The sequence below is a fragment of the Podarcis liolepis genome (genome assembly GCF_965112155.1).
Source record: "Podarcis liolepis genome assembly, chromosome: 3".
In the NCBI taxonomy this organism is placed as follows: Eukaryota; Metazoa; Chordata; class Lepidosauria; order Squamata; family Lacertidae; genus Podarcis; species Podarcis liolepis.
Genome location: NC_139557.1, coordinates 113,504,668 through 113,526,866, shown reverse-complemented (window position 1 = coordinate 113,526,866; position 22,199 = coordinate 113,504,668). Strand labels below are relative to the sequence as shown.

General features: G+C 45.9%; 1 protein-coding gene across 6 annotated transcripts in view; it reads right to left on the bottom strand.

Annotated features, from left to right (window-relative positions):
- Positions 1–317: 317 nt before the first annotated feature.
- CCDC85A (coiled-coil domain containing 85A) overlaps positions 318–22,199 on the bottom strand; it is a 149,355-nt gene continuing 127,473 nt past the window's right edge. For 3 of the 6 annotated variants that reach the window (XM_083494592.1, XM_083494593.1, XM_083494591.1), the window contains one exon: positions 318–4,698. In XM_083494592.1, the coding sequence (XP_083350718.1) occupies positions 4,649–4,698 (50 nt within the window). In that variant the 3' untranslated portion in view covers positions 318–4,648. Of the gene's footprint in view, positions 4,699–16,225; positions 16,337–22,199 lie in introns of those variants that run through there. The other 3 variants (XR_014523564.1, XM_083494590.1, XM_083494594.1) reach the window with 3 other exon arrangements.

Here is a 22,199-nt window from a genome sequence, read left to right as displayed (position 1 = left end):
TGGTGTGCAAGTTTAATAAAGTTACAGTAATGGCTTGAAGGCTTTTAAGTGAAAATTGATAGAGGAATGAAAGGGCAAGCAACAGTTGGGTGTCCACATAGACGTTGGCAGTGTCAGTGAGTTGACTGATTATGTTTGCCATCATTCTCGGCCACTTGGCGAGTTTCCGGGGCCGGAGGGTATGATACACACACTCCAAATAAATAATCAAACAGATAACACTTTTAATTTAAAAATAAATAAAAGTGGAGTTTTTGTTTTTTCCACGACCCACGTTAGGCTGAGTCCAGTGCCAAAATCAAGCAAGCGAATGAGCGTGAGATTAAATAATTTATTACCGTTGCTAAGATGGAACACACAATGCCTGGCACCCCCATTATATGGTGAATTGTAAAAAAATAGCTTTAATACAGTATCAAAATTTACATACACGTCGTGGCAAAAGACCAGCATCACTCAAATTAGCGGCCGCAGGGCGTGGCTGGGATCCAAAGAACCACAAAACTGGATCCAAACTCTCATGGGATTGTGGGGATTTGAGGTTTTGGACTTTTCTTCCTCGAACAGGACCTCCACCTGCCCCAGCAGCAAGCTACTTCTACAGCCAAAGGGCGTTTTCCAAGCAGTTTGCAATATGGGATTGGGAAGGACAGCTCTTCAATGAAAAATAGTCAGACAACCTCCCTGGACAAACTCAAAAACAGCTCTTTGGACCCAGCCCTTGACTGCAAGCACAATTTCTTTTGAGGGTTTCTTTTCTTTTCGCCGTTTGTTCCTCGCACGATTATAGGAATACAACAATTTAAAGAGAAATAGCCGAAGTGGTGGTTTTCATTAGCATGACGTCGTTAAAAAGGGGGGGTGGGGAAAGGAAAGGAAAAAATTAGCAAAGTGACCGAGCCACTGAAACAAATCAATCCCTTTGTGATTTCTTCTTCTTCTTCCTTCTAGAAAACGGGTAGCCAATTTACGCTTGCGCTACCATGTATAGGGCCAAAGGGTTGTACCGACACAGCGCCGCCACATTCCACGACCCACAGATCAATAACACAACATGTAACAAAGCCCATCTGGCAGGGGGAGAGGAGGGGAGGATATAAGCTTGGGCAACCCAATCTCATTAATCAAGGGGGAGGGGAATTGTTGCATTCCTATGTTTGCCTTGGTTTTGTTTTGTTTGCTTTTTTGCTTTAAATACTCAGCTATGGTTAGAAAGTCAAAGCAACAGCATCTATTCACAAGCCTGTTGCACATTCATACGAGAAACTGTTGCTGCATTTTGAGATATACACAAAATAGCTATCAGAGCTGAATACACACAATCTAATGGCATATGGAGGGGGTGGGGAAATGGGGGGGAGAGAGAGAGAGAGAGAGAAATGTCAACGTAAGCCCACCCAGGTCCAGAAACTCAGGCACAACGGACAAGAGTTTAAAACCTTGGATGAAGGAAGGACATGCTTTTGAGAATATTCAACCTTTGCTTTGAAAAGATGCGACCATCAGCAACAAAAGCTTTCTTCTTCTCTTCTTCTTCTTCTCATAAATATAGCGCTACCTTGATAAGCTCTTATAGACTCCTGTGAAGCAAAATATTTGTGTGGTCAAGGAAATGGATGAAGGAAGTCACTCAGTACTCAGAAAGGACCCTTGGCAGGATTTGGCAGAGTGGAGGCTTCAAATATTTAATTCTAAAGCCCACAAACGGGACGAGTAAAGAAGCGCTTGGGAAGGCGTGTGTTTTTCAACAGGTTTGAGGCTTGGTTCGTTGTGCTCTCTGACGTCACAACTCAACTCAGGGCTCTGCAATAGCACAGCAGAAGACAGCACCAGGAAACCAGGAACATCCAGCACGGACAATTGTTATTTAGGTGTTGTAGACAGCTTCTACGTGGCACAGAAAAATGGGTTCATATGTTGGGAGTCAAGGAAACCCAGGCAGCATTCTAAAGCTAACAGCTGTGATGTCATCTACATGGGAGCATACTTACTATGTCATAATAAGGAGTCAGGACTAGGGGAGGGGAGGAATTTGTTCACTCCACATGCGGGAGCCAACTAACCTGTCCCAGGCCTTCTAGAGCATTGTGTGACCTGGAACACAGCCATGCGGTTCAGCTCGCACTCTCTGTTTTTGGTTGTCTGCACTGCATGGGTCCAAACTATCTACGATCTAGCCTCAAGTTAATAGGAATCAGGCCTTTTAGAGGGTTCCAGGCCTGAAAGCCCAAAACCTGCTGGAACTGATGGGTTGTAAATCATGTGTGCATGCACACACATCCAGCTAAGTTGCCAGAGGGTCGAACCAGGATCTTGGACCTCAGATGCTTTCATGCACACCTGGTGCATTCAGAACAGCTGGCCACCGTGGAAGCTGAACTTCTCAGGGTGCATCATTCCATGGGGTTGGACTTCCCAGGATGCACCACATTTCTGCTGGAATAAGAGCTCTGATGAAGCTTATGCCCCGGAGACCTCAAACTAGGTCCTCTCCACTGCCTTTGGCCACTCAGATTACTCATCAAAAGCAGCAAGAGCAACATGATTTCCCAGAAGTACTGGCTGCTTCCCCTACATCCTGAGTAGCTGGCCACTTCAGCACCACTAAGGTCTACTTGCCCTAAAGACACCGAGCATTCAGTGCCTTAAAACACTTCATAAGATCTTCAGGCCACAAATTTAGTCCTCCCTTCTTTCCTTCCCCTGGTAATGCAAGCAGAGAGGCAGCAAGGAGGACCCCACAGAGTCCCAGACACCAGGGTCTGGTGCAGAATCATCAATATGTGCCAGGGTCTTAAGGGGCAGATCCAAGACTAGCAGAAAGCAGCACCATGACTTCCATAAGTGCAATGGGGCTTCCCACCCCTGTACTCCCCGTGCACTCCTCAAGTTGGCTCTGGGGAGGGGGTCAGGAGACCCCCTCAAAGAGTGCACTGGAGCAGGAAAAGGCCTCCCAAACTGAAATGCTTGCCCTGATGGAATGATTGTCATAATGCTACAATGACTTCCACCCCAATGTGTAATCTAGAACAGGGTTTCCCAAACTTGGGTCTCCAGCTGTTTTGGGACTACAATTCCCATCTTCCCTCGCTAGCAAGACCAGTGGTCAGGGATGATGGGAACTATAGTCCAAAAACAGCCAGAGAACCAAGTTTGGGGAAGCCTGATCTAGAATCAAGGTTAAGTTTCTGGACATCTAAACAGCATCTATGGAATTAACTTGGATGCTCTGTATAATGTATGAGCAGGTATGTGCAATCCTCACGAGGAGCTGGAAACTGGGGCTCTTTGGACCTGGAAAAAGCCTTTAGCACCTGGCCAGCGTGAAAAGCCTAGCACAGCCTTTCTCAACCTGTGGGTCCCCAGATGCTGTTGAACTACAACTCCCATCACCCCTAGCTAGCAAGGCCAGAGCTCAGGGATGATGGGAGTTGTAGTCCAACAACATCTGGGGACCCACAGGTTGAGAACCGCTGGCCTAGCAAGTGAATCTAGCAGAATTCCCCACCCCCTCGCCAGCTTCTGTTCTACCCTGGTGAACTTCTGGAAGCCAAAACTCTAGAAGTCCTCCACTGCCTTTGCTTCATCTCTCTTCCTCCAACGGGCCTCCCTGGCACAACCCTCTCCTACTTTTTTGGACTGCCTCTTCGGCTTGTGCCTGGTAAAACACAGAACATACCTGATCCCAAATCAGACTCCCTAATATCGCACTACTGCCATCTAGCAACTAGGCTCCTGATCTTTGCTGGGAGACTGCCCATCCATCAGCCCAGCTCCTTGATCTATCTGGTCTCTCAGAGAGGGAATTCCCGCTCTTTACAAGACAGACTCATCGCTGCTCCATTCCTGGGGTTGCCTCAGCATTGGCCTTCAAGCTTAAGAGAGGAATGCCTTCTCTTAAGAGGAGAAATGCCACCTCTTCGGAAGACATTTGCCAAAACGAATGAAAACAAATGAATTCTTTTTGTTTCGGGTGGGGGGCGGGGCTCAGTTTTGGTGCTGTTGTTTTCTTTGCTACACTACTGGCTGGTTAGGAGACTTGAAGGTCTTATATTTAGCACCTCAGAATGCAATTACTCTACAAAGGAAAGTGTTTCAGCTGCAATCTGCCTAAGCACCATATTAACTAACATTTTTTTTTTTTTAACACACCCTGGTGTAGAGCTACCAGGAGAACCTAACTGTCCAAACTGGGATGGCCAAAAGGCACAGTTTGTAGGTATCTTTCCAATCTGGTGAAAAGCTCCTGGGGAAATGTCACAGAAAGGCCAACACATTAAACACTTCTTCCATGGGGGTTCTCCTCCAGCGGCAGATTTTAACAGCCTTCGGAATTATCAGCTAGTACCTCCTGGTCGTATACACTGTAAATGCTCATGGCAGAAGCAGAGTTGGATTAGTCAGAATATATATTGAGTGTGATGAGATCCGGGTACTTTTCGCCAAAGTCCTTGCAGGAACGGAGGGAGCGGGGAGAGCAATCCAGTTTCCAGAGGTGATCACAGAGCATGAATGAAGTTGTCTCATTGTTAGGAAAGAGGTTGCTTTGACAAGACGAAATCCAACAGTAGCTGAAATTGTTCCTTTGTTCCTTAAAAAAATATCCATTCACATAGGCCCTTTGTACTGGTTTCCAGACAAGTGTTGCCTAATTCCAGGACACGAGCCGACAGCATCTCCAAGTTTCCTCCACACAACCTGAAAACAGAAAGAGAAAAGCATGTCAGTAGATTTCGCCAGGAACCAGCAGTTAGTCACACAACCCTACACATTCTAAACAGAGGCTTACTAGCCTTCTTTGCACATCTTGGTAAACAAAACCATGGCTCACTGGATCGGCACAGACATGATGGTTCCTGAAGGGAAGCACACATCCACTTTCTTAGTGTGTTGTCCAAACTGGAAATCGTGGTCATGGGCTCTCTGTTGGGAAACTGTGTATGTGCAGCTACTCACACAGAGCCAATTAAGGTTTGGCAGCCAGCCAGAAGGCAATCTGAAGGAGTAAGTCTGCCTGGTGATAACAGAGACATGCAGACAGCTCCCTGATTGGTCAAGCTCTTTCAAGGGAGTGATAATTAATGGCCTACTAACTGGAATGTGTTAGTTCAGGAGTTCAGAGGTTCAGAGTTCTGTGTGTCAGTGTAGGAGTTGTGAGTCGTGTCAGAGAGAGCTAGCAAAAGATCTGCGTTCTGTTCCTATAAATAGTCCACTGTATATAATAAACACCTAACTACAAGTGCCTGGTTCCTGCTTCATCTATCCTGTCTGCAGCCAAGTCGCCAATTGCTTCCATGGATTCTGCGTGTGCTCTGCTAGGTCTGGCTAAGGTCCTGCAACTAGTCAGAAAGTTGCAAAGCGCCAATAGGTTTTGCCAATACTCTCTTCCTTAACCATGGTTGTTAACGACAGGACAAAGCTTGGCTACATTAACCATGGTCCTGGTTGGCTACATTAACCATGACATGCTAAGCCAAACCTTGGTTTAGTTGCCACACCACACTGTGCTAAAAAAAGGACTGGGGTGAAAGAAGCAGGCATAAGCTTCCCTCTGGGAGCTAACACATTCCTCTGGTCCCAGTAAAACATGGCTTGGCTTACTTTGACATGTGAACCACGCCATTCTGTAAAGTCATCATACTGTGGGTTTTTTTTAATAGAGAAAGTGTTGATTAACTCAAATAACTAAGAGCTAGCTCATATGTTTTGGCTGCCATCAGGAGGTCACCAAAAGTTACCCAAAAATATGCATAGCCACAACAGCTGTAACTATGCGACACAAGATTGGCATGTTAGGAGTAGCTTTGCCCCCATCAACTGGTATATGATATTTTAGGAATATTTATACCACACTGATGCCTTGTCACCTGATGAGTCCTTTGAAGAACATTAGAACTAGGAGGGCAGAAAGAACCGGCCAAAGGGATGCCATTACTGTGATACCTCGGGTTACATACGCTTCAGGTTACATACGCTTCAGGTTACGGACTCTGCTAACCCAGAAATAGTGCTTCAGGTTAAGAAGTTTGCTTCACGATGAGAACAGAAATTGTGCTCTGGCGGCACGGCGGCAGCAGGAGGCCCCATTAGCTAAAGTGGTGCTTCAGGTTAAGAACAGTTTCAGGTTAAGAACGGACCTCTGGAACGAATTAAGTACTTAACCCGAGGTACCACTGTATTGTATTCCCTTCCAACCCTACAAGTCTCTGATTCTGTTATCCCACTTAATCAAACGATCCCCTCCAAGCAGATTACGTAAGTGCCATAAGAAAATACAAATAGAATGGATAAGATTTTGAAAACCAGCAGACCTAATGGAATTATCAAAACACGGATAAAATGCGTAATAAAATGACATGTCTGGTTAGGCTTAGCTAAATGAAATGTGTTTGGAAAATGTTTAGCGAGCTTTCAAGTTTTGTTTTGTTTTTCACCACAGCAGCATACACATTCATTAAATAATTATTTTAATGACAATACCAAGAAAGAAGAAGCTGCCACAGATTATTATTTTAGCATGAAGGCTAATTTTTCAGGTGACTTCTGCATCAGCCTGGCTACGGACAAGTGGTTCTTAGATTCAGTGACCATTCTTCCCATATAACCATTTGACTTGCATTTACCAGAATTAGCCTGCTCCCCGCCCTCATCCTTTCTCTTGTATTGTGTCTAATAGGCATTATTATTATCATGTTGACATTGGTGTTCTGACATGTAACAGAACCAATAAAAGCTTCCTAGATCTGATCAACTCATTTTTGATGTTCACCAGGCATAGAAAGTCTATTTACCACATGGGCTGTGAGGTGTTAAAACATCCGAATAACAAGCTAGCACACCGAAGGAAAGCCAACCTGTGACTGCTTATCCTTCTCAGTCACACCTACAATTTAAAAAAATAACGGGGAGGAATGTAGATCTGCACAGACTATCTGCAAAACGTCTTACCCAGACCTATTACTAAATGTACCATACGCGAATCTAATGCGCACCTCGATTTTCAAAACCTTGAAACCAAAAAAAGTACTTGCTGGCGAATGTAAATATGCCATCAAATCTAATGCACACCCTAATTTTCATGATGTGATTTGGCCAAAGAAGGTGCGCATTGCATTCAAGTAAATGTGGCACAACAGCAGCTCTGGGAAATGATGTGATCCATGTTCTCCACTGGTGACCACCCATGTTTGTGTAGGTGGTGGTAGAGAGGAGTAATAATAATAATAATAATAATAATAATAATAATAATAATAATAATAATAATTTTATTTATACCCCGCCCTCCCCAGCCCAGGCCGGGCTCAGGGCGGCTAACAAGCAATAATAAAAACAAGTTGAATGGATACAACTTAAAAACAAGATTAAAATGCAACATTAAAATATTGAAACATTAAAATATTAAAATGCAGCCTCATCACAGAAGGAGAAAGGAAAAAGTAAGAGGGGGAGGGAATCAAATTGGCTCCAAGCCAAAGGCCAGGCGGAACAACTCTGTCTTACAGGCCCTGCGGTAAGAAATCAGATCCTGCAGGGCCCTGGTCTCATGAGACAGAGCGTTCCACCAGGCGGGAGCCAGTCTTGAAAAGGCCCTGGCTCTGGTTGAGGCTAATCTAATTTCCTTAGGGCCCAGGACCTCTAGAGTGTTGCTATTTATGGACCTTGAGGCTCTCCGTGGGGCATACAGGGAGAGGCGGTCCCGTAGGTACGAGGGTCCTAGGCCGTGAAGGGCTTTAAAGGTCAAAAGCAGCACCTTAAACCTGATCCTGTACTCCACCGGGAGCCAGTGCAACTTGAAAATCACTGGGTGAATATGCTCCCATGGCAGAGACCCCGTGAGGAGCCTCGCTGCAGCATTCTGCACCCGCTGGAGTTTCTGGGACAGCTTCAAGGGCAGCCCCGCGTAGAGCGAATTACAGTAGTCAAGCCTGGAGGTGACCGTCGCATGGATCACTATAGACAGGTACATTGCTACCTGTACTTGTACATTGATGTCTGCCCATGTGGCAATATGGACATTAAAGACAAAGGTACATTTACTGCCACTAGTAATATCATCCATGGGGTTTTGCCCTTATTGACAGAACATTGAGGAACAAGGTTTCCAAGCATCCTCCTTTTCTGTGCAACAGGTATATTCGCTGAGATTCTGTGCTATTTCATGTTCTTTTCCATTTTTTTGCAGAAATAAAAGGCTGCCTTTCTCGCACTCATCCATAAAAATAGCAAGCGGCAAACCTCACATTTTGTTGCTAGGGTATCCATGCTTAGCTGAGTGTCTTTTCAAAAAGCGCTCATTATCTAAGTGCATCTCCCAACAATCCGTTTTCTGCTCAATGAGCAACAGAAAATATTTACCCAGCAGATAATGTTGATGCGGCAAGGAAGTGAGAGCTGACATTTTCAATTGCCTTTATTTCCAGGGGAAATAATGACCTCTATGAAGGGACACACGGAATAAAAACTGAGTTTGCAGATTGAAGGGCAGCAGCTGCTGCTATGAGAAAATTACATCGGTTTCTACCAACTTCCCAGTACCTGCGTGCATGGCAATGATTGTACTTAGATCCTAAAATTGCTTCCATGGTCAGACGTCCGAGAAACGGCACTTCCAAGCAATTAACTACAGTGGTGCCCCGCAAGACGAATGCCTCGCAAGACGGAAAACTCGCTAGACGAAAGAGTTTTCCGTTTTGGAGGTGCTTCGCAAAACGAATTTCCTATGGGCTTGCTTCGCAAGACGACAATGTCTTGCGAGTTCCTGCTGGTTTTTTTTCCTCCCCCCCTTTTTTCTAAGCTGCTAAGCCGCTTATCAGCTGATCCGATCAGCAGATAAGCCGCTAAAAGCCGCTAATAGCGCTAATCCGCTAATCCGTCAATGGGCTTGCTTCGCAAGACGAAAAAACCGCTAGACGAAGAGAATCACAGAACGGATTCTTTTCGTCTTGCGAGGCACCACTGTATCGCCGTACAACTTCCATGCACGATGCAGAGACACCAATATTTTCTGCCAAAAAATACATTAGCCTGTGGACGACAAGCCTCCTATTATGTGTTCCTTTCCCACCAGCATTCCACAACTCAAAGTGAGTCCCAAAATATTTTGATCCAAGGAGCTCTGCAATGGGGGAGATTATCGAAAGTGGGAGGGAGCAGGGGCGCCAGCTATAGGGGACGGAAGGGGCTTTCAGACCCCTCAATATTTCCAGGCAGGGGACTGAGCCCCCCCACCCAATACTGAGGGGGCCACCATCCCTCATCGCCCCTGGGTGAGCGCTCGCCATCTGGGTGGGAGGTGTGGAGGGTGATTTTCACCCTCTGTGCTCCCCGCCATGATTGCCAGATCACCTTCCCAGAAAGACGATCCTCAAAGGGATGCCCATGAGGACTGGGGGAGTGGCATCACACATGTGACATCATGCACCTGCAACAGCCCCCGCCCCGAATGTTGGGCCCAACTCGGCGCACCTGGGAGGGACCTTTGCGTGGCAAGTCCCCTCCCCCATGTGAAATGAAGACACTGGACACAGTATTTAAGGTTAATGGGCATAAAAGGCCACAACTTTATTGATTACAGAATTGAAAGGTATTGGCTTTAGGCATTGGCTCCTATCAACTACCCGGCATGGGGACCGGGAAGGGTTGTCCACAAGCCGTGGGAGTCCTGTTGAAGTATGCCAACTAGGATCCCAACGGGTGTCACCGCTCTGGGGCGTGCCAGAGGCCCTTACCTCCCTAGGTTTCGGACAAGGCAACGCCCCACGGAGTCCTCTACTGGAGTACCCTTTTCTTTTTGGGGAGGGTGATGGCGTTTCCTTCCCCCCTATATTTGCATACCAATTGACCCCTGCCAATGCCTAACCGCCAACACCGAATAAGTTGTGATGTTTGCTACGAGGTAGGTTCCTTTCTCCTCGGCACTAAGCCTGATCAGATTTCCCTAAATGAGGTCAACTCATGTACAGTGGTACCTCGGGTTACATACGCTTCAGGTTACAGACTCCGCTAACCCAGAAATAGTACCTCGGGTTAAGAACTTTGCTTCAGGATGAGAAGAGAAATCCTGCTCCGGCGGCACGGCGGCACCAGGAGGCCCCATTAGCTAAAGAGGTGCTTCAGGTTAAGAACAGTTTCAGGTTAAGTATGGACCTCCGGAACGAATTAAGTTCTTAACCCGAGGTACCACTGTAAATCAGGCTTTTAATGCAGCTATCTGGCAGTGAGATAAAAGTAAGGTAAAGGTAAAGGGACCCCTGGCCATTAGGTCCAATCGTGACCAACCCTGGGGTTGCGGCACTCATCTCACTTTATTGGCAGAGGGAGCCGGCGTACAGCTTCTGGGTCACGTGGCCAGCATGACTAAGCCGATTCTGGCGAACCAGAGCAGCGCACGGAAACGCCGTTTACCTTCCCGCCGGAGTGGTACCTATTTATCTACTTGCACTTGGACGTGCTTTTGAACTGCTAGGTTGGCAGGAGCAGGGACCGAGCAACAGGAGCTCACTCCATTGCGGGGATTTGAACCGCCGACCTTCCAATCAGCAAGTCCTAGGCTCTGTGGTTTAACCCACAGCGCCACCCGCGTCCCTTCTGAGATAAAAGTAGCAGACAACAAATATTTTTGGGTGCATCACTGCCCTATAATATTGGTATTTTGAAGCATTTTGGTTTTCTACATTCTTAAGCTGTGGTCTTAAATTATGGACCAGCTACATATCCTGGTTGACAGACGGATATATCAAAAAGTACTCGGGGTCACGCTGAACTGTGACGCTTCTGTCACAAATGTCTAAATGGAGACGAAAGTACCAGACAGTTCTTACTCCTGCTACATTCCTTCTGCTCCAGACTGCCTTCCATGCAAGGTGAATTTACAACATTCTTAGCTGACCTCAGCACTGCAAGGCTCACATTCACATAAAGTCAATAAATTCCACCGTACAGGAGAATCAAAGGATAATTGGTTTCATTTGCATGTTAAAATACTTCCAAGGCATATTGTCAGCATTTTAAAAAATTCATAACATTTCTCTGAATATGATTTCGAGCTTCGAAGAGAGAATACAAAATGAGGGACATTAAAATTTCCACTGTAAATTTCTCGGGCTGCAACTCTTCTCCCTTGGACACCCACCCACTAAGCTCATAGCCTTTATCCATAATCAAGAATTGGGTGCGTTAATGGGGGTGGAGAACGCAAATGTAAATTTTCCGCATGAAAACAAAGCTTGCTTTTCCTCTGCAATCAAGAACGTTAATGTGACCTTGCAGGTTAAAGCTACGCAGGGAGCCCTTATAATGAATGTCTAATGGGGCCAGTTCAGAAAAGAAATTGAGCATATAACCATTGACCCAGGATGCAAGAATCCGAGCCCCAGATTCTCTGGGGAGCTGGAGAGAGTCTCTGTCTGCAACTACACGTTGGGTGAACCAGGTGCTCTGCATGAGTGCCTCAACCATGCAAAATCTCAGATAGTGCTCTCTTCCTTCCTTTTAGAAGGAAAGATAATTTCCGCAAGGCTTCTCCATGGGTGTGCTTGTTCATTATTTATTTGTTTGTTGCAAATTATAACTGTGGCGTTTGCCTCCTAGTAAATTATCAACTGCCTGGACTGAGGGACCCTGTGTGACCCTCTTCGAGGGCGTGGGTTCGAATCCCACCACTGCCACCACTTTTGTGGCGATCATACAGGGTCCCTGGACGTTTGACGGTCTATTGATCCCTGTGACACCACTGTGATTGCCTCTTCGCTGCCACCAACCTGTTTCTCTTGGGTACACATGGAGTCCAGACAGTTGTTTACATTAAGAAATAATCAAGTTTATTTTTATAACCATGAACAAATTTAAGGTTTCAGTTAATTTTTCTTGTCAGTTTCTTATTCTTAGTTTCTTTACTAACTATATGTTCCTAACAACTTCAAACTGATTATTCCAACTATCTATCTGACTACACCTAACAGTTCCTCTCCCTCTCTCACAACACAACTTCACCAACCCACAGACTTATTCCTCCCTCTTCCTTCTCCAACTCCCAACTCTCAACTGACTTCCACACAACACCGACTCTAACTCCTCCTATCAGTTTCTTTCTGGCCAATCACATCACACTCGTTTAACCCTTTCCTTATGACCCACCTAGGAGGCAAACGCCACAATAACCCACCTTTTTTCTCTGAGGAATCATAGAATCATAGAATCATAGAGTTGGAAGAGACCACAAGGGCCATCGAGTCCAACCCCCTGCCAAGCAGGAAACACCATCAGAGCACTCCTGACATATGGTTGTCAAGCCTCTGCTTAAAGACCTCCAAAGAAGGAGACTCCACCACACTCCTTGGCAGCAAATTCCACTGTCGAACAGCTCTTACTGTCAGGAAGTTCTTCCTAATGTTTAGGTGGAATCTTCTTTCTTGTAGTTTGGATCCATTGCTCCGTGTCCGCTTCTCTGGAGCAGCAGAAAACAACCTTTCCCCCTCCTCTATGGATGTCCAGGTGGGGTACCTGGTACTCCACTTCCTCTATGGATGTCCAGGTGGAGTACCTGGTACTCCACTTCCCCATTTAATCCCCACAACAACCCTATGAGGTAGGTCAGACTGGCCCAAGGTCACACCCAGTGAGCTCCATGGCGGAGTGGGGATTCGAACCCTGCTCTTCCAGACCCATACACTTCCAAGCAATGGCGTTATCCTTGCAAGTGCATGAGCTGAATAATAATTTAATAATAATAATAATTTATTATCTGTACCCTGCCCATCTGGCCGGGCCTCCCCAGACACTCTGGGTGGCTTCCAACAAAATATTAAAATACAGTAATGCATCAAACATTAAAAGCTTCCCTAAAGAGGGCTGCCTTCAGATGTCTTCTAAAAGTCTGGATGTTGTTGTTCTCTTTGACATCTGGTGGGAGGGCGTTCCACAGGGCGGGGGCCACTACCGAGAAGGCCCTCTGCCTGGTTCCCTGTAGCTTTGTTTCTCGCAGTGAGGGAACCACTAGAAGGCCCTTGGCGCTGGACCTCAGTGTCCGGGTAGGACGATGGAGGTGGAGACGCTCCTTCAGATATACTGGACCAAGGCCATTTAGGGCTTTCAAGGTCAACACCAACACTTTGAATTGTGCTCGGAAATGTACTGGGGGCCAATGTAGGTCTTTCAGGACCAGTGTTATGTGGTCTCGGCGGCCGCCCTCAGTCACCAGTCTAGCTGCCGCATTCTGGATTACTTGTAGTTTCTGGGTCACCTTCAAAGGTAGCCCCATGTAGAGCGCATTGCAGTAGTCCAAGTGAGAGATAACTAGAGCATGCACCACTCTAGCGAGATAGTCTGCGGGCAGGATTGAAGACCAATCCTTCTCGGAGCTGCAGGATAGGTGAAAGTGAGTTGGGTGAGATTAAGTGAAAGTGTGCAGTATGCTTGGCACAGGCAAACAACCTTGCCTGCCTTCTGTGTGGAAGGGCTGCACATCAGAGGTAGAGCATCTGCTTTCCAACCAGAAATTATTGGGTTCAATCCCCGCCATCTCCAGGGAGGGCTGGCAAAGACTGAAAACCTAGAGAGCTGCTGCCAGCCAGTGCATGCAATATTGAGTTCAACTTGACCAATAAGGTGATTTGTTATGAGTTGGAGTGGGCAGGCAGGCAGTCCACAATGATCCTCCTTCTAGTCATCTAGGGTCACCTAGCCCAACCCTGTGCAATGCAGGAATCTTTTGCCCAACGTGGGGCTTGAACCTGAGATTAAGAGTCTTGCACTCTACTGACTGAGCCATTCTGAACTCCCAAGTCCTTCTGTCGCTTTAAGGAACCCTATCTAACTACACAAAGGAGTGCTACCCTCTTCTCTGGCAAGGGAGAAGGGAAGAGATCTCAAGTTCACACCTTTTCCAGATATTTCCCTGACTTAGGTAAGGTAAAGGGACCCTGACCGTCAGGTCCAGTCGCGGACGACTCTGGGGTTGCGGCGCTCATCTCGCTTTATTGGCCGAGGGAGCCGGTGTACAGCTTCTGGGTCATGTAGCCAGCATGACTAAGCCGCTTCTGGCGAACCAGAGCAGCGCACGGAAACGCCATTTACCTTCCTGCCAGAGTGGTACCTATTTATCTACTTGCACTTTGACCTGCTTTCGAATTGCTAGGTTGGCAGGAGCAGGAGCAACGGGAGCTCACCCCGTCACAGGGATTCGAATCGCCAACCTTCTGATCGGCAAGCCCTAGGCTCTGTGGTTTAGACCACAGCGCCACTCGCATCCCGGCCAGGCGCTAAGTACTGCTTCGTGGGTGCAGGCAGCCTCTCTGTGTAACTTGAATCTGCCAAAGGCACATGGCAGGGCAGAATGAGTGTGGGGGATTTTGGGAAATGGAAACAAAAAGTTTAGGAACCCATGACATGGTGCCTGTGTGCGTAATGCATGCTTTAGATTTTCTCTTTTTTCCCCATTATTAAACTCGTAAATATTTTATCAGATCATAAAATATTAACCTATTTTTTCTGAGTTGCATGGAGAATACTGGAGAAAGTCTTTGCTATCTGGAAATGTCCCTTGTCTTTTTCAGAGGATGCAAATGATGAAGCTGTAAAGCTGCCTCCAAAGGGACAACTTCCTGCAAAACCCCACCCCATAATGCATAGGTAAAGGTAAAGGGACCCCTGACCATTAGGTCCAGTCGTGGCCGACTCTGGGGTTGCGGCGCTCATCTCGCTTTATTGGCTGAGGGAGCCGGCATACAGCTTCCGGGTCATGTGGCCAACATGACTAAGCCGCTTCTGGCGAACCAGAGCAGTGCATGGAAACACTGTTTATCTTCCTTCTGGAGCAGTACCTATTTATCTACTTGCACTTTGAAGTGCTTTCGAACTGCTAGGTAGGCAGGAGCAGGGACCGAGCAACGGGAGCTCACCCCGTCACGGGGATTCGAACCGCTGACCTCCTGATTGGCATGTCTTAGTCTCTGTGGTTTAACGCATAATAGTAAACGCATAATAGTAGCCAATTGCATTTTATGGAGGAGGACATTCCAAACTGAGAGCGGGTCAGATGTCCCACCACTCCTCATGGTGGACAACAACCTTTCCAAAATGGGGCACCTATTGAGATGCAACTACTTGTCGCAGCACAAAGAGAAAATCTAAATTGTCGTGGAATTTGGGCACTTTTTCCACCAGAAAGGGCAAAGAACAAGTTGTAAGTCAATGAAATTGTGAACAGTATCAAAACATTTCCCCCCCTCTCGTCTCATGACAGCAGATCTTGAGGTCACCCAAAGACTCGTATAAGATTCAAGGCAGGCAAAAGGAAGTACTAAATCACACAGAACACATAATTAACTTATGGATTTCACTGCCACAAGATATGGTGATGGTTTCAAGTTCAATGGCTTTTAAAAATAAAAAGTTCAAGAAATCCATGGTGCATGGGCCTATCTGTGACTATTCACCACAACAGCTTAACAGGACTTCCATGTTCAGAAACACTCATATTATTATCAGATGATGGGGGCAGACAGCTCAGGAATTCTTGTTATTTAATGCCCTGCTTTTGAGTGTCTCAGAGGGATCTGAATGCTCACAGTTACTACTGGAAATGGAATGTCAGACTAGATCAGTGTTTCCCAAACTTGGGTCTCCAGATGTTTTGGGACTACAACGCCCATCATCCCTAGCTAGCAAGACCAGTGGTAAGGGATGATGGGATGTAGTCTGAAAACAGCTGGAGACCCAAGTTTGGACTGGATGGACCTTTGGTCCAATCCAGCAGATAAGTTTTGTATGTTCTTAGCTAGGAGGACCACACCATCCACAACTAAAACACGATTGTGTGAATAGGGCCAGGAAGAAGTCCACAGAGTGCTCTGATGGAGAGTTAGGCAGGTCTCACAGGACTTCTGAAAATGTAGCTATTTCCGTTCTGCTGGTCAAAGGTGGCCCTACAGATGTTGCAAGACCACAACTCCTATCATCCCTGATCACAACATCTGGAGGGCCACACAGGTTTCTCACCCCTGCTAAAGGAGAAGTCTCACCAGCTGACAGCCCAAGTAGAGACAAGTGGTAGATGATGAGTGAGACGGGCAGAAGGACATGTGGGGAGATGGAAGCAGCATTTGTGGCGTATCGTATCTTCCCTCTGAGAAACGCTGATGCTTTGGTGCAATGGATCACGGATGGTCACAGAACATACAGATGGGAGATTTGGCACCTACATGCCAAACACAGCAAGGCGTGTTACCTTGAGGCCATTAACCACCGCTTCAGGCTGCTGAGAAGGTGAGGAGGCCTGGTCATTGACGCTTGGAGAGCAGACATTCCCATCTGCCCTTGTTGGCATCCTAATGGGACCCTTTGTAGAAAACCAAAAACTATTTAATAGCGGAATGTGCACCACGCTCATCAAGATGAACAGTTTCCCCAACCACCTCTAGCTCCTCGCTGCAAAGCCCATTGGGCATGTACATACTCTGAGTACATGTTTAATTCAACCACCTTGTAATTGCGCCCTTGGGATGCTAGGCTGTCCCAGGGCAACCAACTGTCTCTGTAAGTTCCTGTAAGATTCTCGGTCATATTGAGATGATAACAAGCAAAGGGAGCAAAAATCTCCTGTCCGAATCTAGAGATAGCTAAATCATGTTTTAAGTCCCACTGAAATCAAACTCATTGCAATTAACATGTCCTACTGTAATTGTAATTTCTTTATTATGGTCAAGGACCAGCTCACATAACATAACACAATAAAAACAGTGTTCATAAAAATATACAATCGGAGCAGATTGCAGCAGTAGCTCATGAGTTAAAATTGTGATACATACAAACACCCGTACAACTGAGATTTGGGCTACCATAAAAAAATTACCCTGAGGCGCCCCAAATGGCGACTTCAGCATTTCCCTAGTAAACTACTTTATTCTAGAGGATGATCAGTGCCTACAAATCTGGGCGCAGAATCTGGCTACCAGCCAGGTTGTCTTGTGATCTTTGCCTAAGAGGAAAGAATTAAGTTTAGACTTGTCTGAAAGATCGGCGAGCCTCTTCAGCAAAGGGTCAATGGTGTCTCTACGTAAAAAGGACATCTAAAAATATATATGTTCGGGGCTTCCTATTTCCCCTAATGGGCAGGTGCAAAGTCTCTGTGCGTACAGGACTCTTCTATAGGAGCCTTCCAGAACTGGTGAGGGCAAGGCTATTCTATTTTATTTATTAAATTTATATACTGTCCTTCAGCATAAGATCTCAGGGCGGTTCACAGAATAAAATGCAAGACAAAAACACAGGTAAATAATTAAAACAAAGCAGCGGAACGACAATACCCTCCCTTCCCACAGGGACATATTAAAAGGCTGTGGAATATTAATCAGCCCAAGGCCTGGTTGAAGAGGAACATTTTTGACTGGCACCTAAAAATATATAATGAAGGCACCAGGCAAACCTCCCTGGAGAGAGAATTCCACAAATGGGGAGCCAGCACAGAAAAGGCCCGTCCTCGTGTTGCCACCCTCTGGACCTCAGGTGGAGTAGGCACACAAAGAAGGTCCTCAGATGATGAATGCAGAGTCCAGGATGGTTTATATGGGGAGAGGCGGTCCTTGAGCCGTTTTAAGGTATTATGGTCCTGGGCCCTTGAAATTCTGGTTTCAACAGGATGGAAGTGCAACTGGCTTTGCAAGATCAGAGCCCAGGGTTTTATTTTTGAGATCACAGAGACCTAATACAGGAAGTAGCATACACAGTCCTCATAAGGAGGGAAGACATTGCAATGCTAACAAAAAGGCAAGAGAGCAATACTAAAGGGGTTCAAATGTAGGATGGTTTAATGGGGGCACCCCACATCCTTTGACCATTTTACATTTGATTTGCAAACCATGCTAGAGAGGTTGAGGGCTAACAGTCGTTTGCCACTTTCAAGTTAACTGAACTTTTGCACACAGCTATTGACTGAACTGTCTTATTGCCACGGAATATTCAGAGACATTCCAACTTCTGATGAGGTTTAAGACCAAGTTAAATGTGATTTTTTACAGTTATCATTCATCAGTTGTATGCCTTATATCTTATTTCCAGCTGATGAAGACTATTACAAAACATCAGTATCATTCCAGAGACACTGTCCTTTTGAGGCTTTTGAGACGTCTTCCATCGAAACTTTTGAAAGACTATTGAGAGACTTTACTTTTGAAACTTTTGAGACGTCTTCCTTTGAAAGACTGTTGTGAGACTGTCCTTAAGACATCTGTTATGAACACACGGCTTGACGGTCCTCGCTACCACTCTGTTATATTGTACATATGAACTTTGATCGGCTTATTCCTACAGTTTGAATGATATCATTATTCTATTATATATTCTCTACTAACTATTAGCTTACGTGTTGTGTTTGTATTGTGACGGAATATTCAGAGACATTCCAACTTCTGAAGAATGAGGTTTAAGACCAAGTTAAATGTGACGGCCGTCATGAAGAGGCCATCAAAAATGGTTCAGGAGCCCAACATGGTGGACATAACATTGGAAAGCATATTTGTGTCCATGCAGTGGCTCCTACAAGGCTAGCATTTTCATCCCAGCGCTTTGCGACCTTTGAAACAGCCATGCCAGTGTGCAAATACCAGGGCACACAAGGACCAGCGCTTGTTGAACATTAAGTGGAGTGTTTGCATTAGAATGTGTTTTAAAATGGCCTATTCAACTTAGTTCTCACTGAGATGGTAAGGCTATGCTTCGTTTACTGTTTCAGACCACAAGTGGTAGCCCAACAAGGAGTGGGAGAATCTGTCTCTTTCAATTTCCCTCAGTTTCTCTTTTTCCCCAGTCCTGAATTCAGTTCTCCACATTTCCACATGAGGTGTTTTTTTGGGGGGGGGGCGGGGGAGCAGGAGGGAGGGAATACTTTTTTAAAAATCCTCATGAAAATTCATCAGCAATTTAGTGCGAATTTTTCCTTACATACACATTTGTATGCCCCCCCCCCAATATACACATTTTTGCAAAGGAACATACATCCGTGTTAACAGGGAAGAAGTCAAATAATATACAATGGCTTTGGCAGAGGAATCTCTGAGGCATGGATGGGCAGAAGTTAGATCGGTGGGTGATTTGCAGTAGATCAACAAAGGTTTCTGGCTCCTAACAATCGCAACAGCAAACCGACTCTTCCCCCCTTAAATTAGGTTGCTGAAATGAAGAACACTAAACAGGAGTGTGAAACATTGTGGGAAAGAACTGTGGGAGCTCAGTTCAATTCTGGTACTGAAAACAAATTCCTAGCCTCAGAATGTGCTCAGAGGCATTTTGTTCTTTCACACCATTTCTTCTGCCTCTGTTCAGTACCTCTTGGGGTGCTAGTAAAAAAGATGAAGATCTGTGAAGGCTGCCCACTCCTGCGCTAAGACTCCCCCCTTTTCTTTTCCTACACTGTTTTTTTCTTTCTTTCCTCCTTATTTGCTAATCCCCCCTAGCAGCGGAACATTCATCTCATTCCAGCACAATGTAATATGTATTTTTTATATACATATTTCTTTTCATGCCACAAAAAAGCCAGAACAAATAATACATTCCTTGTGTGAGTCATTCTACCTGCAAAGCCCCAACATCACATTTTAAAATAGCCAAAGAATTTCAGGCCCCAGCATGCATTTCAGACGAAAGCACTTTAGTTTGAGGCAAATCAACTTCCTCCTTCCACCAGAGGTGGGTTGCTGCTAGGAGAAAGAAAAGGAACAAGAATGGGCAACAAATGCTCAGTTTCTAAGTCAAAGCTTAATTAAGACTGCAGCCCTATGCACAATTATTTCAGGCTGGTTTGCACATGATTTAATAAACTCATACCCCTGAACATTTATCCAACAAGAACAGGAATGTCCTGTTCCTCCATATTAGTAGTAGCACAGTCGTGCCTTGGTTGTTCCGACTTCTGAAAACATTTGACAACCAAGGTGCCGTTTCCGATTGGCTGCAGAAGCTTCCTGCACTCAATCGAAAGCCGCGTTGGAAGTTCAGCTTCCAAAGAACGTTCACAAACAGGAACACTCATGGTTTGCGGCATTCGGGAGCCAAAACGTTCGAGTAGCAAGGTGTTCAGGATCCAAGGTACGACTGTAGTAGTAATATTTTTAAAATTTATAACCCACTCATTTGACTGGGTTGCCCCAGTCACTCTGGGTGGCTTCCAACATGCATAAAAAAAATTAAAAACATTATCCTGAAAGATCTTCATTGGCTCCCAATACGTTTCCGAGCACAATTCAAAGTGTTGGTGCTGACCTTGAAAGTCCTAAATGGCCTCGGTCCTCTATACCCAAAGGAACATCTCCACCCCCATCATCCAGCCCAGACACTGAGGTCCAGTGTTGAGGGCCTTCTGGTGGTTCCCTCCCTGCGAGAAGTGAGGCTACAGGGAACCAGGCAGAGGGCCTTCTCGGTAGTGGCACCTGCCCTGTGGAACGCCCTCCCAGCAGATGTCAAGGCAATAAACAACTATTTTACTTTTAAAAGACAACTGAAGGCAGCCCTGTTTAGGGAAGTTTTTAATGTCTGATGCTGCATTGTTTTTAATATTCAGTTGGAAGCTGCCCAGAGTGGCTGGGGAAACCCAGCCAGATGGGCGGGGTATAAATAATAAATTATTATATTATTTAGATGTCTTCTAAAGGTGGTATAGTTACTTATCTCCTTGGCTAAGGGGTTGCATAACTCCATACCCACGAACATTTCTCCAGTGAAAATTGGGACGTCCTAAGGAAAAGCGGGACATTCCGGGATCAAATCAGAAACCAGGATGGCTTCTGTAAATCCAGGACTGTCCCCCCAAAATAGGGACACTTGGAGGGTCTGTAAACTATGGTTTGTTTGCTGTGAATGAGCGAGCTGATCCTGAGAGATAAGAATTGTTATCACTGTTAAATGGCAGCCTTTGCTAGTCAATCCCCGCTACTTTCTTTGGTACAATCTTTGGTCCACCCCTGTGCTTGGATATCCTGATTCTGGTGGTGGCTGGAGATGCCCCCCTCTCCCCAAATAGCCCCATCTCTTTCTTTGAAAAGTCTGCAAGATTTTCTTTCAGATGTAGACCTTAAGGTCTTAGCAACTTGCTTTTATGCCTTTGTATCCTCTAGGCTAAGCTAATAATAGTGCTTATTAGAACTACTATTTTTAGCAATATTTCCTAAAGGCAAACTTTCTGCCTTCAGGGGACAATTTCCAGACTGACTTGCCTGCTAAGCAACATGTGTGTGTCTGCCACACAACAGCAGAGGACTCTAGGGCATTTATTCCTAGGACAGAGATTTCCTAATAAACCTCTGGATGATTTGCAATTGATTGGCAACGTTTTCTCACTCCTGACTGTTTATCAATAGCAACAACAAATATGTTGTTCCCCATTACCAGCATATATATTAAAGGTAAAGGGACCCCTGACCATTAGGTCCAGTTGTGACCGACTCTGGGGTTGCGGCGCTCATCTCGCTTTATTGGCCGAGGGAGCCGGCGTACAGCTTCCGGGTCATGTGGCCAGCATGACTAAGCCGCTTCTGGCGAACCAGAGCAGCGCACGAAAACGCCGTTTACCTTCCCGCCAGAGTGGTACCTATTTATCTACTTGCACTTTGTGCTTTCGAACTGCTAGGCTGGCAGGAGCAGGGACTGAGCAACGGGAGCTCACCCCATCGCTGGGATTCGAACCGCCGACCTTCTGATCAACAAGTCCTAGGCTCTGTGGTTTAACCCACAGCGCCACCCGTGTCCCTAGCATATATATTAGCCTGCTGCAAAAACAATGCTTTGAGAAAGCAGGTTTTTGTGCATGAAAGTTCTGTTAAAAAAACAAAGTCCTACGATAGGCATTGGGATTTCTCCCACAATTTCCTCTGGAGCATTTAACTTGGCAGGCGGCTTATAGACATTTGCCGCTAGGTGAATACACAAAATCAGAGGTTGAAGTGGGTGGGCCTGATCCCCACAGCTTACAATACCACCAGAGGGCCATCCTAGGACATGGTGGCCCTTGACAGCTACTCTTGAGGATGTCAAGAGTCTGGGACACACTTTGAAAACAATTTCTCTGCTCAGCTGAAAACTGATGGATTTACATGGCTTCTTGGTGCGGCCCAAAATGGCTACCGTTATGCTCTTACAGAAGACATAACTGAGGGAAGAGGCAAAGGAATACAGAATTTCCACCCCCCCTGCCCCCAAAGCTGACAGGAGAG